This window comes from Pseudopipra pipra, chromosome 15 (assembly GCF_036250125.1).
Source record: "Pseudopipra pipra isolate bDixPip1 chromosome 15, bDixPip1.hap1, whole genome shotgun sequence".
Taxonomy (NCBI): domain Eukaryota; kingdom Metazoa; phylum Chordata; class Aves; order Passeriformes; family Pipridae; genus Pseudopipra; species Pseudopipra pipra.
The window spans coordinates 14711401-14727244 of NC_087563.1; the positions used below are offsets into that span (position 1 = coordinate 14711401).

A 15844-nucleotide genomic window follows, 5' to 3' on the forward strand; every position below is an offset into this window, starting at 1 on the left:
TTGGCCGGAGCAGCTCAGGTTGTGCCCATCTCACTGCTGCCCATGTTGCTAAAAAACCTACAGTTGAACTCAGAAAGGCCATAACAAATCAAACATAAACAATGATTTCTGGATGAGGAGAGTTTGGATAAACCAGGACTTCCCACCCTGAAAAAGCAAGGATTTAGATTAAAAAGATAGAGTTACAGATTTGTGAGTGGCACTAAGAGACCGAACACAGAATGATTATAATGTTCCCAAGCCTGGGAACATCAAATAAAATTATCAGGTGGCAGATTTAAAACAAATAAGAGGAAGTACTTTTCCACACAGTATCTAATTATCCTGGAATTCACTGTCACAGGAACTTGCAGATGCCAGAAAGTTTTAAAAATGATGTAGAAAAATTCTTGACAGTTCTACAATTCATTAAGAGCTATTAAACACCAAGTCCCTGCCATGACTTCGGAAGTCCCCAACCTGCAGTTTAAAAAGAACTTGGAGAATATTCTGAGAAGAGTATCCAGTTTGTTCTTACATCTTCCTGCAAAAATACTGCTGGCACTGTTGGAGGCAGGTGTTGGGTTGGATGGGTGCTGGGTCTCAACCAGCATGGTCAGGCTGGTGTTCTGGCACCTCGGCAGAGATCACCTCTTAGGACAAAAATGTTCCTGTTAATGCCTCGGCTTAACTGTCAGTGGAAGTGCAGCTGGTTGATTTGGGCCATGAGGGCTGTTGCTGTGCTACTGCCACGTCTGCTACTGCCAGAAAATACACTGAGAAGATGTTTTACCAAACAAAAAGGCGGAGGGCAATGAGTCTCAGCTCGTTGAACATGTTTTTAAACCGCTTCACTTGAATGACAAGCCATGAGGGCAGGGTTGCCCTGGCAAGGGGCAGGTACTGGGCACCCACCCTACCTTCAGCCCAGCACCCATTGCTGGGAGGGGAAGGGTCACTTTGGGTGAATCATTTTGCATTCCAGTGAGAGGATACTTTGCCAGAAATTAATAGCAAATTCCTTGCAATTACTTTGCCTGACTTTCTTCCCAAACAGTTCTCAGGGTTCCCTCATTCTTTTCATGCCATCTTGGTCAGTTTGGGATTTTCAAAGGCACAGACATAGCCTCACAGCTTAATTTCACGGAATAGCTTTGCTGGCACAGGGTGAGGGGATGAATGCTTTGGCCTGCAGGACCTTTGCTTCTGCTTTAGGCTTTGGAGCAGTCTGCTGCAAAGACCACTGAAGCTAATCAGATTTTTTTTCTATTAGATTCAATGGCTTCTGGGTCAGAAATCAGCTCATTGATGTTTGAGCACTGATCCCTGGGCACCACTGGTTTCCCATATATCTGTGGTATGACTGCACACACCTTGAGAGTTACATTTACCTGTGCAGGGTTATTAAAGGGAACAGCTTTTGTGTGAAAGCAAGGCCAGAGGGTGGCTTACGCTTGAACTCCAATCTATTTAAAACTCCCTTTCGTAAAGATAAGGCACATCAGTGACATACTTTGTGCAGTCGTGGCTCAGAAGTGGCATAAATCCATACAGTTCACACACAGCTCAGCTGGACGTGTCTGGCACATTGTGTATGGGACAGGAACAGAGAGGAGCACCTCACGCTGCGGGCAGAGAAAAGCTGAGCTGGGAGACACCCCAGTGTGTGCTTGAGCATCCCAATGCCCTGTTGTGCCATGGCCTGTCTCCTGCTCCAAGCCCTCTGAGCACCCCATCTCCTCGCCCCTGCTGTGCTCACAGACCCCTGTGTCGTGCATCTGCCAGGGCAGCAGAGTGTGACATTGGCTTTTAGCTCCCAGCCTCAATTAAATGAGAAGGAAGCTCATGGGGAGCAGGGAATGGACAGGCACACATCACATCCGTGCTCCTGCACCTCTACTGTGCCCAACACCAGTGAATAGGAAGAAAACAATTCTTTGCAATTAACAGGGTCCAATTTAACAGCACTTGCACATTTATTGTTCCCATGGAGCAGTGGGAACAGAACCATCTCTAAAATAGAGCCCTTGTACAGAGCTGTTGGCACCCAGTCAGACCTGCTGATATTTTCACTGAATCGCGTGCAGTGAATGCGTGCTATGTATGGGGTGGGGGTGGGAACATACCCAGGGGGGTGGTGTGAACACATCTATGTCTTGTGCATAATTTAGTATTTCTAATATATGCAAATACATTAGGTCTGCCATCATTATGATCTTAATAGTCGCCTATTAAGGATTTGCGCAAAAAACGTAAAGTACCTGTTTCAATAGACTAGACCCTACACTCTTAGCGTGACATCTCTGCATTATTTGGGAGCAGTAACAAAGGTCTCTGATGTACCAATACCCAGTGGCCTTGAGGACATCAACAGCAATAACAAGGACTTTATAAAAAGAGGGCAGAGGCCATGGAACTGTATGGGGGAAGAACGCAAAGGGCCTGTGAAGATTTATATCAATTGAACTGCCATAATGGAAGGGTCATTATTGTTTTAAATGGTGGGAAAAATGTCCCAACTTTTAATCATGCTAAAATAGCAGAATCTCTATTTGTTTCATCTAACAGAAAGACCATCTGCTCTTCAGTGCCAAAGAAAGCATAGAATCCTATTATTGGGCTGAGGACAGCAAGAGAAATGGATAAAATGAAATACAGTAGTGGAATAAAACTTTATTTAGCCACTGACTAGCCATTTTCAGCTTTGATTTTTGTTCTCAGCTCTTTGGAACAGATTAGAGAAAATACCACTTGTCTGGCTGTTTGTGCATGTGTTAGCAGTAAAAAATAGGCTTTTTTCTGATTCTTTTTGACATCTCATGTTGTTTAATGATTTAAATTATCATAAATACAAGTACGACCATGAGGAAAAATTAACTTCATGACTAGGAGGAAATGCTATGGCTCAGCTGTTTCTGAAGAAATTTTGGATGCCAGGTTCATTCAGTGTCAAACAGCTGCTTATAATGGCAAAGTTGCTTTGGCTTTTTTTTCAGATTTAAGTGCAGTGCAGGAGAAACTTGCATCTCTCACAGGTAGTTGTGCAGCAGACTGAGGAATCCTCAGCCAGACTGGATCATCTTTGAAGGATTAAATAGATCCCCCCATTGAAGTCAATGATCTGTTGTTTTTAAGTCTGTCTCCTAATGGTAACACACAGGTGATTTAGGATTCAGCAGTTTCCAAATGATCACAGAGCCTTTGAAAGGGAACAAGCATTGATGATTTCTGGGGTACCACATTTCGTGTGCAAGGAAGAAGAGAGAGCTAACACTACTGAAAGTGCTGTTCACAATGCCAGCTATTAAACTGTGGGAGATGAACACTCACAATTTTACTTTTTTTTTCAGCTAAGGAGAGGTGCCACCTGTATTGTGAATCAAAGGAGACAGGGGATGTGGTGTATATGAAAAGGATGGTACACGATGGGACCCGCTGCTCCTACAAGGATGCTTACAGCATCTGTGTGAGGGGAGACTGCTTGGTGAGTGTTTGATGGCTCCTTTCAGAGCTCACTGTTGTGACAACAATTAAAATGTACCTTGAGTGCTTCTCTCCAAGAATGGCTAAGTATAATAACGCTTCAGGCAATAAAGAGATTTCATTAGGATTATTGTCACAATATTATGTGTGATATTCACAGTTGCCATGCCTGTGACTCAGTTCCAAAAGCACCTACCTACACAAGTAATATTTCATGCAGCATTTTGAGATGAACTATTACAACTGGCTTTCAAGGGAAGTTTTTCCTGCTGAGGTTTAGTGGGGGTGGAATGTACAACGAAATAGGAACACGCAGCAGCTTTCAAGGAAAGTGGTGCTAGGATGTGGCTGATGTGCATTCTCTCTGTATTTGATCATGCTATTTTTAAAAAATCAATGACAGTTCCTCTAAGTCAGGATCTGCTGCAGGTCATCTTTCAATGGAATTAGAGTCTCTGACTATCAAAGCACTGGGGGAGGTTCTTATCCTTGTATAGATGCATTGATCCTCCTGGAATTTAAGCAGCTGCCTGAAGATAAGCTGAGGCTTAAGAGCTTTTCCTCAACTGTTCCTTCAGTAAGAGGACTGCTGTGAAGCATAATATGAAAATATAATCACCCAATTGACAGCTTTTATAGGAACTGGAAATATTAAAATCTGGTTAGGTGTTGATCTTGCAGGAAAATACTACCAGGTGTACTGCTTTACTGATGCAGAAGTCTGGGGTTTGATATATGAAGTGAAGGCTCATTTGAAGAGTGGATAAATAAGAATGACTCTCTCTCTTTTGTGCACAGAAAGTTGGGTGTGACAGGGTCATAGGTTCCACGAAGCAGGAAGATAAGTGTGGTGTTTGTGGAGGAGATAATACCCACTGCAAAGTGGTGAAAAGAACATTTTCAAGAGTACCAAAGAAACAAGGTCAGTGCATTCAGCGTGGTTTGTCCTGGGGAATTCAGGGTATTTTTGCTTGATCTCTTCTGTCTCATGGAAAGTACCAGGAAAATTACAAGCTGTTTGCAGCACCATTAATTCCAGTAAACAATATGTGTCCAGATGTGCCTAGATTTTGAAAATAAGGCTTCTGTCCAGTGATCAGTTAAAGCTGTGGGAGCCTGTGTGTGCCCAGAGGAGGGCTTCCCTGCTCCTTGTTGGAGAGCTGTGGACTTTCTTGTGCTGCTGATGTCACTCATCTGCTCTGTCCAAGTCACTGGAGTGCTGCAATAATATGTCATCATCACTCACTATCAGACAGCAGATTGCCTGGTATCTGGGGGTGCATAAGGCACTCAAAGCCCATCTTAGTCTGAAGCAAAGTCTGTTGATGACATTTAAAGGCATCTTTCTTCTGCCCCAAAGCCCTTTGTCCCTGTTATGTTCCATCACCTGGTGCGGAAATAGGGATGGGAATGATGCTGGATTAGCTTGTTGTAATACACCCTGCTTTCAGAAAATAAGATTTATTTAAAAACCTAAGACAGACCCTTCCTGTTTGTGGCATACTAACCCATTACTATATTTTCGAATACTGCAATATAGGACACATTAAGATGTTTGAAATTCCTGCTGGTGCAAGACATTTACTTATACAGGAAACAGATGCCACCACTCATAATCTTGGTAAGTAACAAGTAGGAAAATTTTCAGTCAGAATAATTTTTTCTACTGTTTATTTTTGTCTTTGGAGCCTGACAATGTGTTTATGCATTTGTTTACCCATTATCCTCCTACACCACGTACTTTCTTCAAATATGTTAAATTAGGAAACTTGTTTGGCAACTTGATTTCCCTGTGCTGTATTCCCTGGTGTCCCAGATCTCTGTGTTGGGATGTGCATGTGTGAAAGCTGCTAGAAGAGGCATTAAATTATTTCATGGGGTGCAATGCATCATCCTATGGGAGTTGGAGCTGGATGATCTTTAAGGTCTCTCTCAAACCAAACCATTCTATGATTCCATGGTCTTTGTGTGCATCTTTCACAATGTGCTACCCATCTTCAGTCTTTCCCAGCTACCTCCAAATCCGTTCCAGATTCTGCCCCATTGCTAACAGTATTGACACGAGGTTGCCAAATCAATGCAGTAGCTTAGGAGGTAATTGAAATCTGCTCCTCCCCTGCCCTGTAATCAATGGAAAGCAGTGTCTAGTAGGCTGCCACTAATTGGAAGTAGATTCACAGGGAATGGTCTGCTAATTGTATCGTGAGTCATCCCAACTTCTCACCAGTGAATGCTTCCCTTGCTGCAAGTTCAGACAAAGTTCTGTCGGTGTGGGGTAAGTGCTGTGCAGGGACATGAACAGCTCACTCGCTGCTGAGGCCAGGGCTGAGGGACCAGGATGCTCAGATGGCTGCTTGAGAGAAAATGGAGTTAAAATCTGGTGTTAAATAACAAACAGTCCCTGCTTCTGCTAACGAGAAGGGCAAATTTTCCATCTCAGCTGAAAACCTGTCCTAATACAAAGGTGGCTGAAGTCTCTCCAGGTGAAGGATGGAGCACTGATGGGATCTGGAGCAGAGGAACCAGGCACTGTGTGCAGTGGCAGGCGCCTGCAAAGCAGCAGGAGCTTAACAGGGCTGTGTCTGTGTCAGGACTGGATCTGAGCAGGAGAATTAATACTGTTTCTAAGTGTCTCTCTCTTGCTGTGGGGACCTGCTGGGGGTTAGCCCAGTAGCCTTTCTCTGATGGAGCAGTAACAGCCTCCTGAGCTGCCTTACAACATATGAAAGAGCTGAATAGCCCTGGGACCCCCACCAGCTCTCAAATTGGCTCAGATTTGGCCAGTGGATTTAGAAGTTGTTAGCTGGGAGAAGGCAGCTGGACCCCCGCGGTGCAGCCGCGCTGGCCTCATTTCTCTGGCAAGGCAGGCAATGAAAAAGGGAAAAAAAAGGACAATTGATGTTTCTGGAGCTGAGCAGAAAAGCATTGGCAGTTCAATGAGACACCTGAAAAAGTCGTTCCAAACCTGTGAGAGAACAGAGGAAAATTCAGACTGGCCTTTTCTGCTTCTTCCACTGGGACAGGAGCAGAACAAAACCGGAGATGAGAAGCAAACCTCTCGTATTCACTTCTCTTGTGTTGTTCCTAGCTATTAAAAACCGTGAGACGGGGAAATTCATTCTTAGTGAAGACAACTATGTGCCAGACTCCAAAGTATTTATTGACATGGGTGTGGAGTGGGAATATCGGAATGACGATGATAGAGAAACGGTGCAGACCATGGGACCGCTGCGTAATGGGATAGTTATTCTGGTAAGTCAAACGAAAACCATCTCCCACAGAACACAGTGTCAGGGTTACAGAGCCATAATGGGCTATCATATAATTTAGATTCCTCTTGTGAGTTACAAGAAGACATCTGCTTCAGCAATAAGACAATAGAAGATGTATTTTAATTCCTTTCTCCTAATTCATTGCTCTGTGCAAGAGTTGTTATAACTCAGCCTTAAGTGTTGAGCAACCAGCTCTCCTGATTATTTCCTGCAGACGGCCTAGCAATCAGCCACTGTGGAGAGACTCTGCAGCTTACTTCTCACATCTGACATGAGAGCATAAGTCAAAAAAGGTCAAAGTGGTTCATGTCAGCTTGATCTAATAGATCCTTTTCCTATCCATGTTCTGGAAATATACCCTGCAAAGGCAGACGCAGGAGTCTTGTGCTTCCAGGCTCCCTTTGTCAGGGCACAGCCAGTTCCACAGTTCCCAAAACCACCCAACTATACTCTTTTTTCATTGCAAACCAGCAAATGATAGACTTAAAGGAGTAGGGATAAGTTGATCCAGAATACCTCTGAAAACAGCTGTAATGTGTTGATCTACACCAGCTGAACTCCAAAGGAGGAATAAATATTGTTTCCAAAGGACCAATATTTTTCACTTTATTCTCATTGTGTTCTGTTTTCTTGCATTTGTCTTAGTGCAGTGTGATAACAAAAACTCTTTCTAAATAGTTATATTTCTGTCAAGATTAAGTAACAAGCTTTGCCGAACTATCAGAGTTATCATAAGAATATTTGTGTTTTATCAGAAATATAAGCAGTTTTCTTTGCTGTTTTCAGTTATCTCTGCAGTTGAATTTGCTTTGTCTTTTAGTGGAACTATCCATTATCGTTTTAGCACAAAATTTTCTTCCTTTATGATGGGATATGGAAAAAATTTAGTATCGTGAAGCCAGTCCAATGCTGGCAAGAAAAATAAGTCTAAATCAACAACAGTCTTTCTTAATATGCAGTTTAGAAACTCTGTGTCATAAGGATATACTATTTCATCAGGGAAAAAAAATCTGTTGAGTGCAGCTAAAAGGTTTAAATCCCTCTGGGGATGTTTTTCTATTTGAGCCATGATGGTCCCCATTTCATGTCATCCCACAGAGCTTCTGGTATCAGTTTTTCGTATCTTTTTTCCTTACCTCTGGTTTGCTTACTAGGTGATTCCTCATGGTGGTGCCAAGATATCTTTGACTTACAAGTACATGATCCATGAAGATTCCTTGAATGTAGATAACAATAATGTTTTGGAAGAGGACTCGGTGTCATATGAATGGGCTTTGAAGAAATGGTCTCAGTGTTCAAAACCTTGTGGAGGAGGTAAAAACAAGACCCCAGACCATTTAAAATTGATTCATTGCCACAAGACCCTGGGGAGAACAGGAGTGTAGGAGGGGTTTTATTTAAGTTACGTAATAGATATCTAAACAGCAAATGGAGTTAAAATCTGACTTAAATAGTTCTGGGCTGGCTCATGTCTGATTTATGCTTATGAAACTGAAAAATTGGACAAATGTCCAAGATTTGGATGAGAGTCTCCGAGCTGTGAAGGTGACAAACCTCAAGATGCCATGGGGCAGCCCTTTGTAAATGCACATCCTGTGGCGAGGACCTTGCAAGGTCAGACTCCTGCTTTTGGGGCCAGATGCGAACCCCAGTGCTGTTCCCCAGGTCAGGCTGCAGTGCTGGACTGTGGCTGGGCAGATGTGCAGAATGTTTTTGAAATGTTAAATCTTGTTGTTCTTCTCATTAAAGCCTGTGGTAAAAAAATAAAGGGGGTGAGCAATTCTGGGTGTTCAATTCGCATGAATACGTGTTAATTTGGTGCGGTTTAGAGCTCCTTTGGTCGCGCGTAGCTCCTACTGCGACCTCTGACAGCGTGTGTGCAGTTTGTTTGAAACGTGAGTCCTCTGTGAGATTTACCAGTACTGAGAATAAGAGGAGTGTCTTTCTCCAGGCTACCAGTTCACCAAGTACGGCTGCCGGAGGAAGACGGACCACAAGATGGTTCATCGGAGTTTCTGCGAGGTGATCCAAAAGCCCAAGCCCATCCGCAGGGTGTGCAACCTCCAGGAGTGCTCCCAGCCCATGTAAGCATCCCTGCCCACAGCACTGCTCCCTGGGGGGGGGGGGCAGGAGGCATCACACCCACCCAGCACTGGTGTATTCAGCTCGTAGAAACACTGTTTCTGGGACTGCTGGGTCCTATTACTTATGACATCAGTTGGATTAGAAAAGAAGCACTGCCTTGATCCAGACGTTTGTGTTCAGGCCATCTTGAGGTAGCACAAAATAGACACAAATTCAGCTGATTTTACACACTGTGAATTAACTGTGTCAGAAGAAATGTACAGACTGCTACATAAGGAAACCAATGTCATCCAGACTCTCAAATCCAAATCTTCCTAAAGTTCATATTTTTTGACATTTAAATGCATGAAAAATATTTGACCTGTTAAATTTCACTGGCTGCCCACTTACAGCGTGATATGCCCATTATTACCTTCATCTTTGCTCTACATAGTCAGGTGTTATAAATATTTTAATGCACATTTTACAGGTGATTTTTTTGACTGGCAGCAGGTTATTCCTGCCACATGTAGGACTCATATATTCCTTGTGCTGCTACTGCAACAAGAAAGGAGTATGTTGATCCCAGCTTTTATCTCTGGGGACCAACTATAGATTCCAGGAATCACAGCAAATAAATAGAACATACCACACAATATTTCCTAACTTCCTTTCAAAAAAAATATTTGAAAGAGAAAAGGCAAGAAACTGTGCCCCATAAACTCAGCATGGTCAGGGTTTAACATTTATTTACTGGAAAACCAAAGTAATGACCTAACTCTATCTCAGGCTCTCTGGAAAGGACTGTATTCTCCTTTCAGCTGCAAATATAATTGGACTTTGGTACCACAAAGACTCAATAGGATCCTAAATTGTACTTGGATCCCTGAAGTTTCAGTCACCTCTGTTTCCATAGAAAGTCATCGGAGCATTTTGCTCTTGTACATAGGAGAGGCAATTATTTAAGGGGTTTTATGAAGCTCTGTGACACCCACTACACTAATATGCTGCTTCTTCACCACTGGGAAAAACTCATCTTTGTATCAGAAGTCACCTCAGGATTCATGGCTTTGTGCTCCACAGCACTCACTTTTCTCCACAGCTGGGTAATTTCCGTAGGTTACAAAGAGAAAGTTGGGTGAAATAGTTACTTTTTGTTTAATTGCAGCCTGTAGTGCAGTGCCTCGTTCCCATGCTATTTCCTGACTATTTCTAAACCCAGGATTTTATGAGTACTGTAGGACAATTCCTTCAAACTCAGGGTGTTTCATCAGACTGTGTATGTTTTTTGTTTAAGTTTATCCCATGAATACTGTTTACATGGAACAATATTTCCATCTGGCAGATCTCTGCACTCTGTAAATATTTATAGACTGCTGTATACCTTCTTAATTATAACCAAGCTTTCAGCACTCTATGTAAATGTCCTCTGGTCCTGTCTGTCCCTGTTGCTCTTCTCTAAGTTCCCTACAATTTGTAGCTGTAATTCATGAGCTGGTTTGGGTGATCAGCAATGTTTTGAAATACACCACATTACAGACCATAGGTTTCATTTTTCAGTGGCCAAACTGATTTGCACATTATGAACTCGGACACTATGGTTTTCAGTGGAGTGTTGCCTTCCCTAAAACCAAACATTTATGATGCTGAAGACCCCGATTTGCCCAAGCTCAGCACACACAGCACCGGGTAGTAGCTGGGTTTGACAGTGCCTAACATGACCAAGGGTGTCATCCATGGAGTGCCCAGATATGGGCCAGGCTGGAACTGCATTTCTAGTCCAGATGTTTTGGCTTCACTTCTATAGGAACCAGCTGTGGTGGTAGCTGGTGAATGCTACATTATGAGACAAGGCACATCTCATGCACCAAGACCTGGGAAGCTCAGCAGCACCCTTGGGTGGCTGCTCTTGACATAAAAGCTACCATATTTTTATGTGCAGTCTTGTAAAAGCCAGCTTAAAGTCAAAGCAAATGTGGCAAAGTAAGAATAATGCTCATCTCAGAAGTAACGGGAACAATTAATATTAAAGATCTGTGTCATCTTAATGATATTTCAGGTGCATGTTCAAATAACCCTCACCATAACTGCTTATGGTTTTTCATATCTTCTTTTTCTGTATCAGAACTAGTGTTAACATCGTGTTGAACCTGTGTTACGGAGTTAGAGATCGACAGTCTGAGCTCACTTAATTTAGGAGGGAATTTTACTCACCTTCCTCTCTTTTCACCAACCCAGATGGGTTACAGGAGAATGGGAGCCTTGCAGCAAAACCTGTGGGAAAACAGGGTATCAGGTGCGATCCGTGCGATGCATCCAGCCCCTCCACGACAACACAAACCGCTCTGTTCACACCAAGTACTGCAACAACGACCGCCCCGAGGGCAGGAGGCCCTGCAACCGGGAGCTGTGCCCAGCACAGTGGAGAATAGGACCCTGGTCACAGGTCAGTCTCTGCCTGGAGGTCTCAAGCAACTAATTTCTGACAAGCAGTGCCATCCCTGGCGCTGCGAATGGATGCTTCTGTGAATAGATGCCTCAGGTTTACAGTTGTTTGCTTATTGCTCAGACCATTCTTGCAGTGTTTCACAGTCACTGGTGCACCACAAGAAGCAGTGAGTGGTTCTTCCTCTTGCTTGGTTACCGTGGGTACCGCAGTGGTTCAAATAACACACCCTGTCAGCTCAAAGCAAGGGCAGTTCAGAAGCTAATTGCTAATCCATTGTTTCCAAAGGAGTGGAACTGGGGTCTAACTGCTGCATGTCCTTCCAGTGCTCTGTCAGCTGTGGCAATGGCACACAGGATCGCCCGGTGCTGTGCCGGACCAGGGACAACGCTATTGGCCTGTGCAAGGAGAATAAACCAGAGAACGTAAGGATTTGCAGACTACCTCCATGCCCAAGTAAGTGCTTGTCTTCTATACTGTATGGTACTTGCTGAGAAAGTATTAATTTATTTATTTGCAACGCCTTCATTGAATTTATGCTGGTGTGCTACGTCTGCCTGGGGTGGCAGTTCTCCACAATCCCTGTTTTGAGCAGATTTTCCAAATTTAGAGCTGTTCTGTGGGCAATGGGATTCTCGGGCCTGTGGTCAATCTCTTCTGCTGGGGAGCAGCACTTGCTCCAGAACAGCATGAGAGTCTGGGGCAGACCCTGGTACAGTGGGGATGGCTGGATCTGCCAGCAGCCAACAGCTGCCCTGGGTGAGGAGCACTGCCTAAGAACAGCCCTGCACCCCTGAGACCTGCAGGCTTGGCAGGAGGCTGCTGGGTTGTGGCTAAGCAAGGGCATCATGTACAAAGATGCCTCTTTGCTTTCCTCATCTCCATCGACAGTTCCGGGCTTCTTTTCCATTCTGTCAGACACAAGTCATCTGCAGGGGTTATCTAATTCAGTTTTTTAAACCTATAATTAATTGTTTTCCTTCCTAATCCAGGACAATAAGGTTTTTATCCTTGTTATCTTTTCAGCTGTTAGCAAATGATGCCTGTGAGATCATTTTACATATTCCTATTATTAAGTAATTCATATTTTTCTTTTATTCCTGATGTATCGCTCAGGGTAGCTTTTCATTCCTAATTAATTAGAAGCAAGCTGTCAATTATGGTCTCCAACATGACAATTTTAACAAGGCAGTATAACTAAACCAGATTGCAGGTCTCTGAGGACATTTGTAGCACTGCCCTGGGAAGTGCTGCTGGAGAACTGGCCTTTGGGCTGTCTTTTATGTTGGCTGTCAAGTGCTGGGCACGAGCTGTAGCAACCTCCCCAAACAACAGCACCCTTTGCCCAAAACTACACAGCCTGGTCATAATCCTTCCCTGGGCTCCTTCACCGCTGGAGCCCACTCACTCTCTCAGCTCATCCCCTTCTGACAGGGCAACTATTTAATGCTGTCTAACATATGTTGTGTTATGTCTTTTTTTTTCCCCCCTCTATTCAAGGAAACGTTTCTGATCCTTCAAAGAAAACCTACATGATACAATGGCTGTCAAGACCTGATCCAGACTACCCCATCCAGAAAATATCTTCAAGTAAAAGACCCATTTATAACTCTGCCTTTGCCCTTAAATGCATGCCACATCGAGTGTGGACTTTGCCTTTTGCTCTCTTCTTCTCTCTATGCGGAAAGTTCCCTTGACTTTGCCAAGTTTAAATCTTGGGCTGAATCTGTTTTTTCACACCAGGCACTTGGTGCTCGGTGTCTTTCTTCTCTGGAGCTTGCGTAGCACTGGTGGTGGAGGTCTTGAAGTGTTGGATGTGTGAAGTTGGATCTCCACAGTATGTTGCAGTCCTCTGAAAGGGAGCTGGGATCGGTTTGCTTATTGCTTGATGATGGTGAAAAAAGGCTCTTACTGGTTCCTGATGTTCAGTTTGATAGCAAAACTGAGAACTTATTGTGAATGTGATCACATCACAATAATGACACCTTGTAGTGCTAAAGTTCTCCTTTATCTAAAAACCCGAAATCTCCTAACTCTCTGGTTTCAGTTCGCTGACAGGGTAGTCTGATGAGTGGAAGAATTTTTTCATCCCATTTTCCTTTGCGGGGCTGTTGCTTTCCTCACCCTTGCTGCTCACTTTTTATTCCTGACCCTCACATTTACGTTTGTGACCCGTGGAGGGCTCACTGGGAAGCAGAAGCTGAGTTTCTGTCGGTACTTCCCGTGCTGCTACGCCGCCGCCGCCGGCTCTCGCCAAACTCCCGGTGGCGGTTTGGTGTGTTTTTCCTTGAGAAAAGCTGCATTCATTTGATTCCCATCGCACAATTTTTGCCAGTTTTGCGTACTTTTCACTTTAGAAACAAACCCTAAGCAGAACAGGCGTGGTCCATGTTGAAGGTTGCGTGGTGGTGTTTTTCTCAGCGTGGCGGAGGCAATATGATGTTTTCATGACTACGATGTCTCCAGCTGCTCAGCACGGAGCTGTTTATACTCATTACATCTTTGGTCTTTTTTCACCATGTGCATGTCTGACTTGACTGGTATGGTTGTGTGTGTGTGTGTGTATGTGTGTGTGTGCTCTTAGATGTGTCAACTGGCAAACATAACAGTGTGAACTACTACAGAATTACCTCAATTTTTATTGCTTTTTTTTTGCTTAGAAGAAGAATTTTAGAAAAATGCCTTAATGTTGAAATGTAAATGGCATTAATTTACCAGATCCAGCTTTAAATATAAACAGTACACTGGTACCTTGAGTTGATCTTCATATGGAGTGTTTTTACTTGAATGATAACTATTGGAAGGCAGTAAATTTAATTGGAGGTTAATTTGCACAGTGCATATCCATATCTTCATCAAGACAGGATTGTGGCCTGACTTACTGAAATTTAACTGGCATTCGTGCTTCACCTTCCGTGTTTGTGTTGAAGATTTGGAATTCACAAGTCATAAACCTGTTTGTGACAGTCAGTACCAATAGTAGAAATGTATCAACTGTAAAACTGCAGTCTTGGAGCAAATTACTACCTTATTGCTTTGATCATATTTTTTGGAAAAGTGGCATTTTTGAATCTTTGGGTCGTCAACAGTGTAGCACTTCAAACTTGTCATTATCATGTGATCACATATTTAAATTTTGCTGTTAATATGATAATTTCCTGAAACATGTTAACAATTTACATGACAAAGTGAAAAAGCAAAGACACGTATCTGGCACTGAATACTGTTATGTAAAATAATTGGTGTTTAACTGTATAAATATATTCATGACTGTTACCTTTAAATAGACAATGTTTAGTGATGTTTCAAGAGATGGGTGGCTATAGAGAATGGTGCAATAAGGTATCTGGGCATTGTGCACTATGTCTATATGCACTTTGGTTTATCAGGGATATTTTATTAGTGTTTTGTATGTATTTAACATAATATTAAAGATGTGCCAATTCAGTTTGCTTTTCAATATTTTTTTATGAGACTAATGTGTACCAAAGTGACTGTGAAACTGATTTATTTTTTTCTTACTGATGTTTTGAATATATACTTCCAGTCTGTCATGCATACTGCAAGTAAAAATAAATAAAAGTTCAGCAAATCTGCATATTTTGCTTTGGATAGAGGATCAAAATTTCATTCTGACATTCAGAAGTTACAGAGTTTATTTATATAACTTATCAGATGTCCCTAAACTTATTACATAATGCAGGTTTATTTCTGTGTACTTTTAAGCTTGACATTGCATATTTTTAATAGGAAAAAAAAGGCATTTTTCTAAAGGTGCTTTCAGTGATCCTTACAAAGCCAAGAACAGCCCTGCCTTGTTGAAACCACGTTTAAATGTTGTATCTGTTGGCTTTTATTCTGCAAGCCATGTGGAGGAACATGCATAAGGGTCATGCAACACAAGGCAAAATGTTCAAAGGGGACTCTTATGGGGTATGTAAAAACATATATAAAGCTGTACAGGCACATGCAGGCCTTTGTATGGAGCTGTGCACATAGGTATGAACACTTCCAGCTCTTACAGGCTGGTCTGAAAATTTCTCCAAAACCAAAGTACTATTCTTAGGTTCTTAAGGAAGGAGTCATTCCGTATTTCCAGCACCATTTCAGTTTAGCATTTGAAAAATACGAAAATGAACTGGTGCATTTGAAAGTAGGAACCAGAATTTTGCTTTTCTGCAGCAAATGCAACAATCTGGGTATAGATACAATGTAAGGGAGGCGTTTTCACTTTCTTCAGCCAGCACCAGCTTTTTAAAGCAGCAGCACCAGTTATTAGTTTATTTTAGACTGATATGTTTGCCAATTAAACACCTACAATGCCCTGTTTTGTTAACTGAGGATGAGTGAAGAGGCAGCACCTACGCTTTCTGAGTTCCCTTGGTATCTGAATTTGCTCTGCTTCTCTCTTTTGCTGTGAGGCTGCTGACACAAGTCAGTGCTCGTAGCAGGAGGGTGAAATATGAGCTCCAGTAAGAGGCTGACTCTGTCTGCCATCGGGCGCACTCTAAATAAAGGCGAGTAATTGGAGTTACTCATCCTTTACTGTAAGAGTAGGTGGAAATATAGTAAGAGCAGGGAGAGAGACAGAAGTGATTTC

The 15844-nt window shown here is 42.8% G+C and overlaps 1 protein-coding gene across 1 annotated transcript in view; it reads left to right on the forward strand.

Annotated features, from left to right (window-relative positions):
- The window catches only part of ADAMTS2 (ADAM metallopeptidase with thrombospondin type 1 motif 2), a 173291-nt gene that overhangs the window by 151447 nt on the left and 6000 nt on the right, over positions 1-15844 (forward strand). The window contains exons 13-21 of the mRNA XM_064672116.1: positions 3330-3463; positions 4261-4384; positions 5003-5083; positions 6551-6714; positions 7889-8048; positions 8686-8818; positions 11037-11244; positions 11571-11700; positions 12745-12834. Coding sequence (XP_064528186.1) covers positions 3330-3463; positions 4261-4384; positions 5003-5083; positions 6551-6714; positions 7889-8048; positions 8686-8818; positions 11037-11244; positions 11571-11700; positions 12745-12834 — 1224 coding nt within the window. The remainder of the gene's footprint in view (positions 1-3329; positions 3464-4260; positions 4385-5002; positions 5084-6550; positions 6715-7888; positions 8049-8685; positions 8819-11036; positions 11245-11570; positions 11701-12744; positions 12835-15844) is intronic.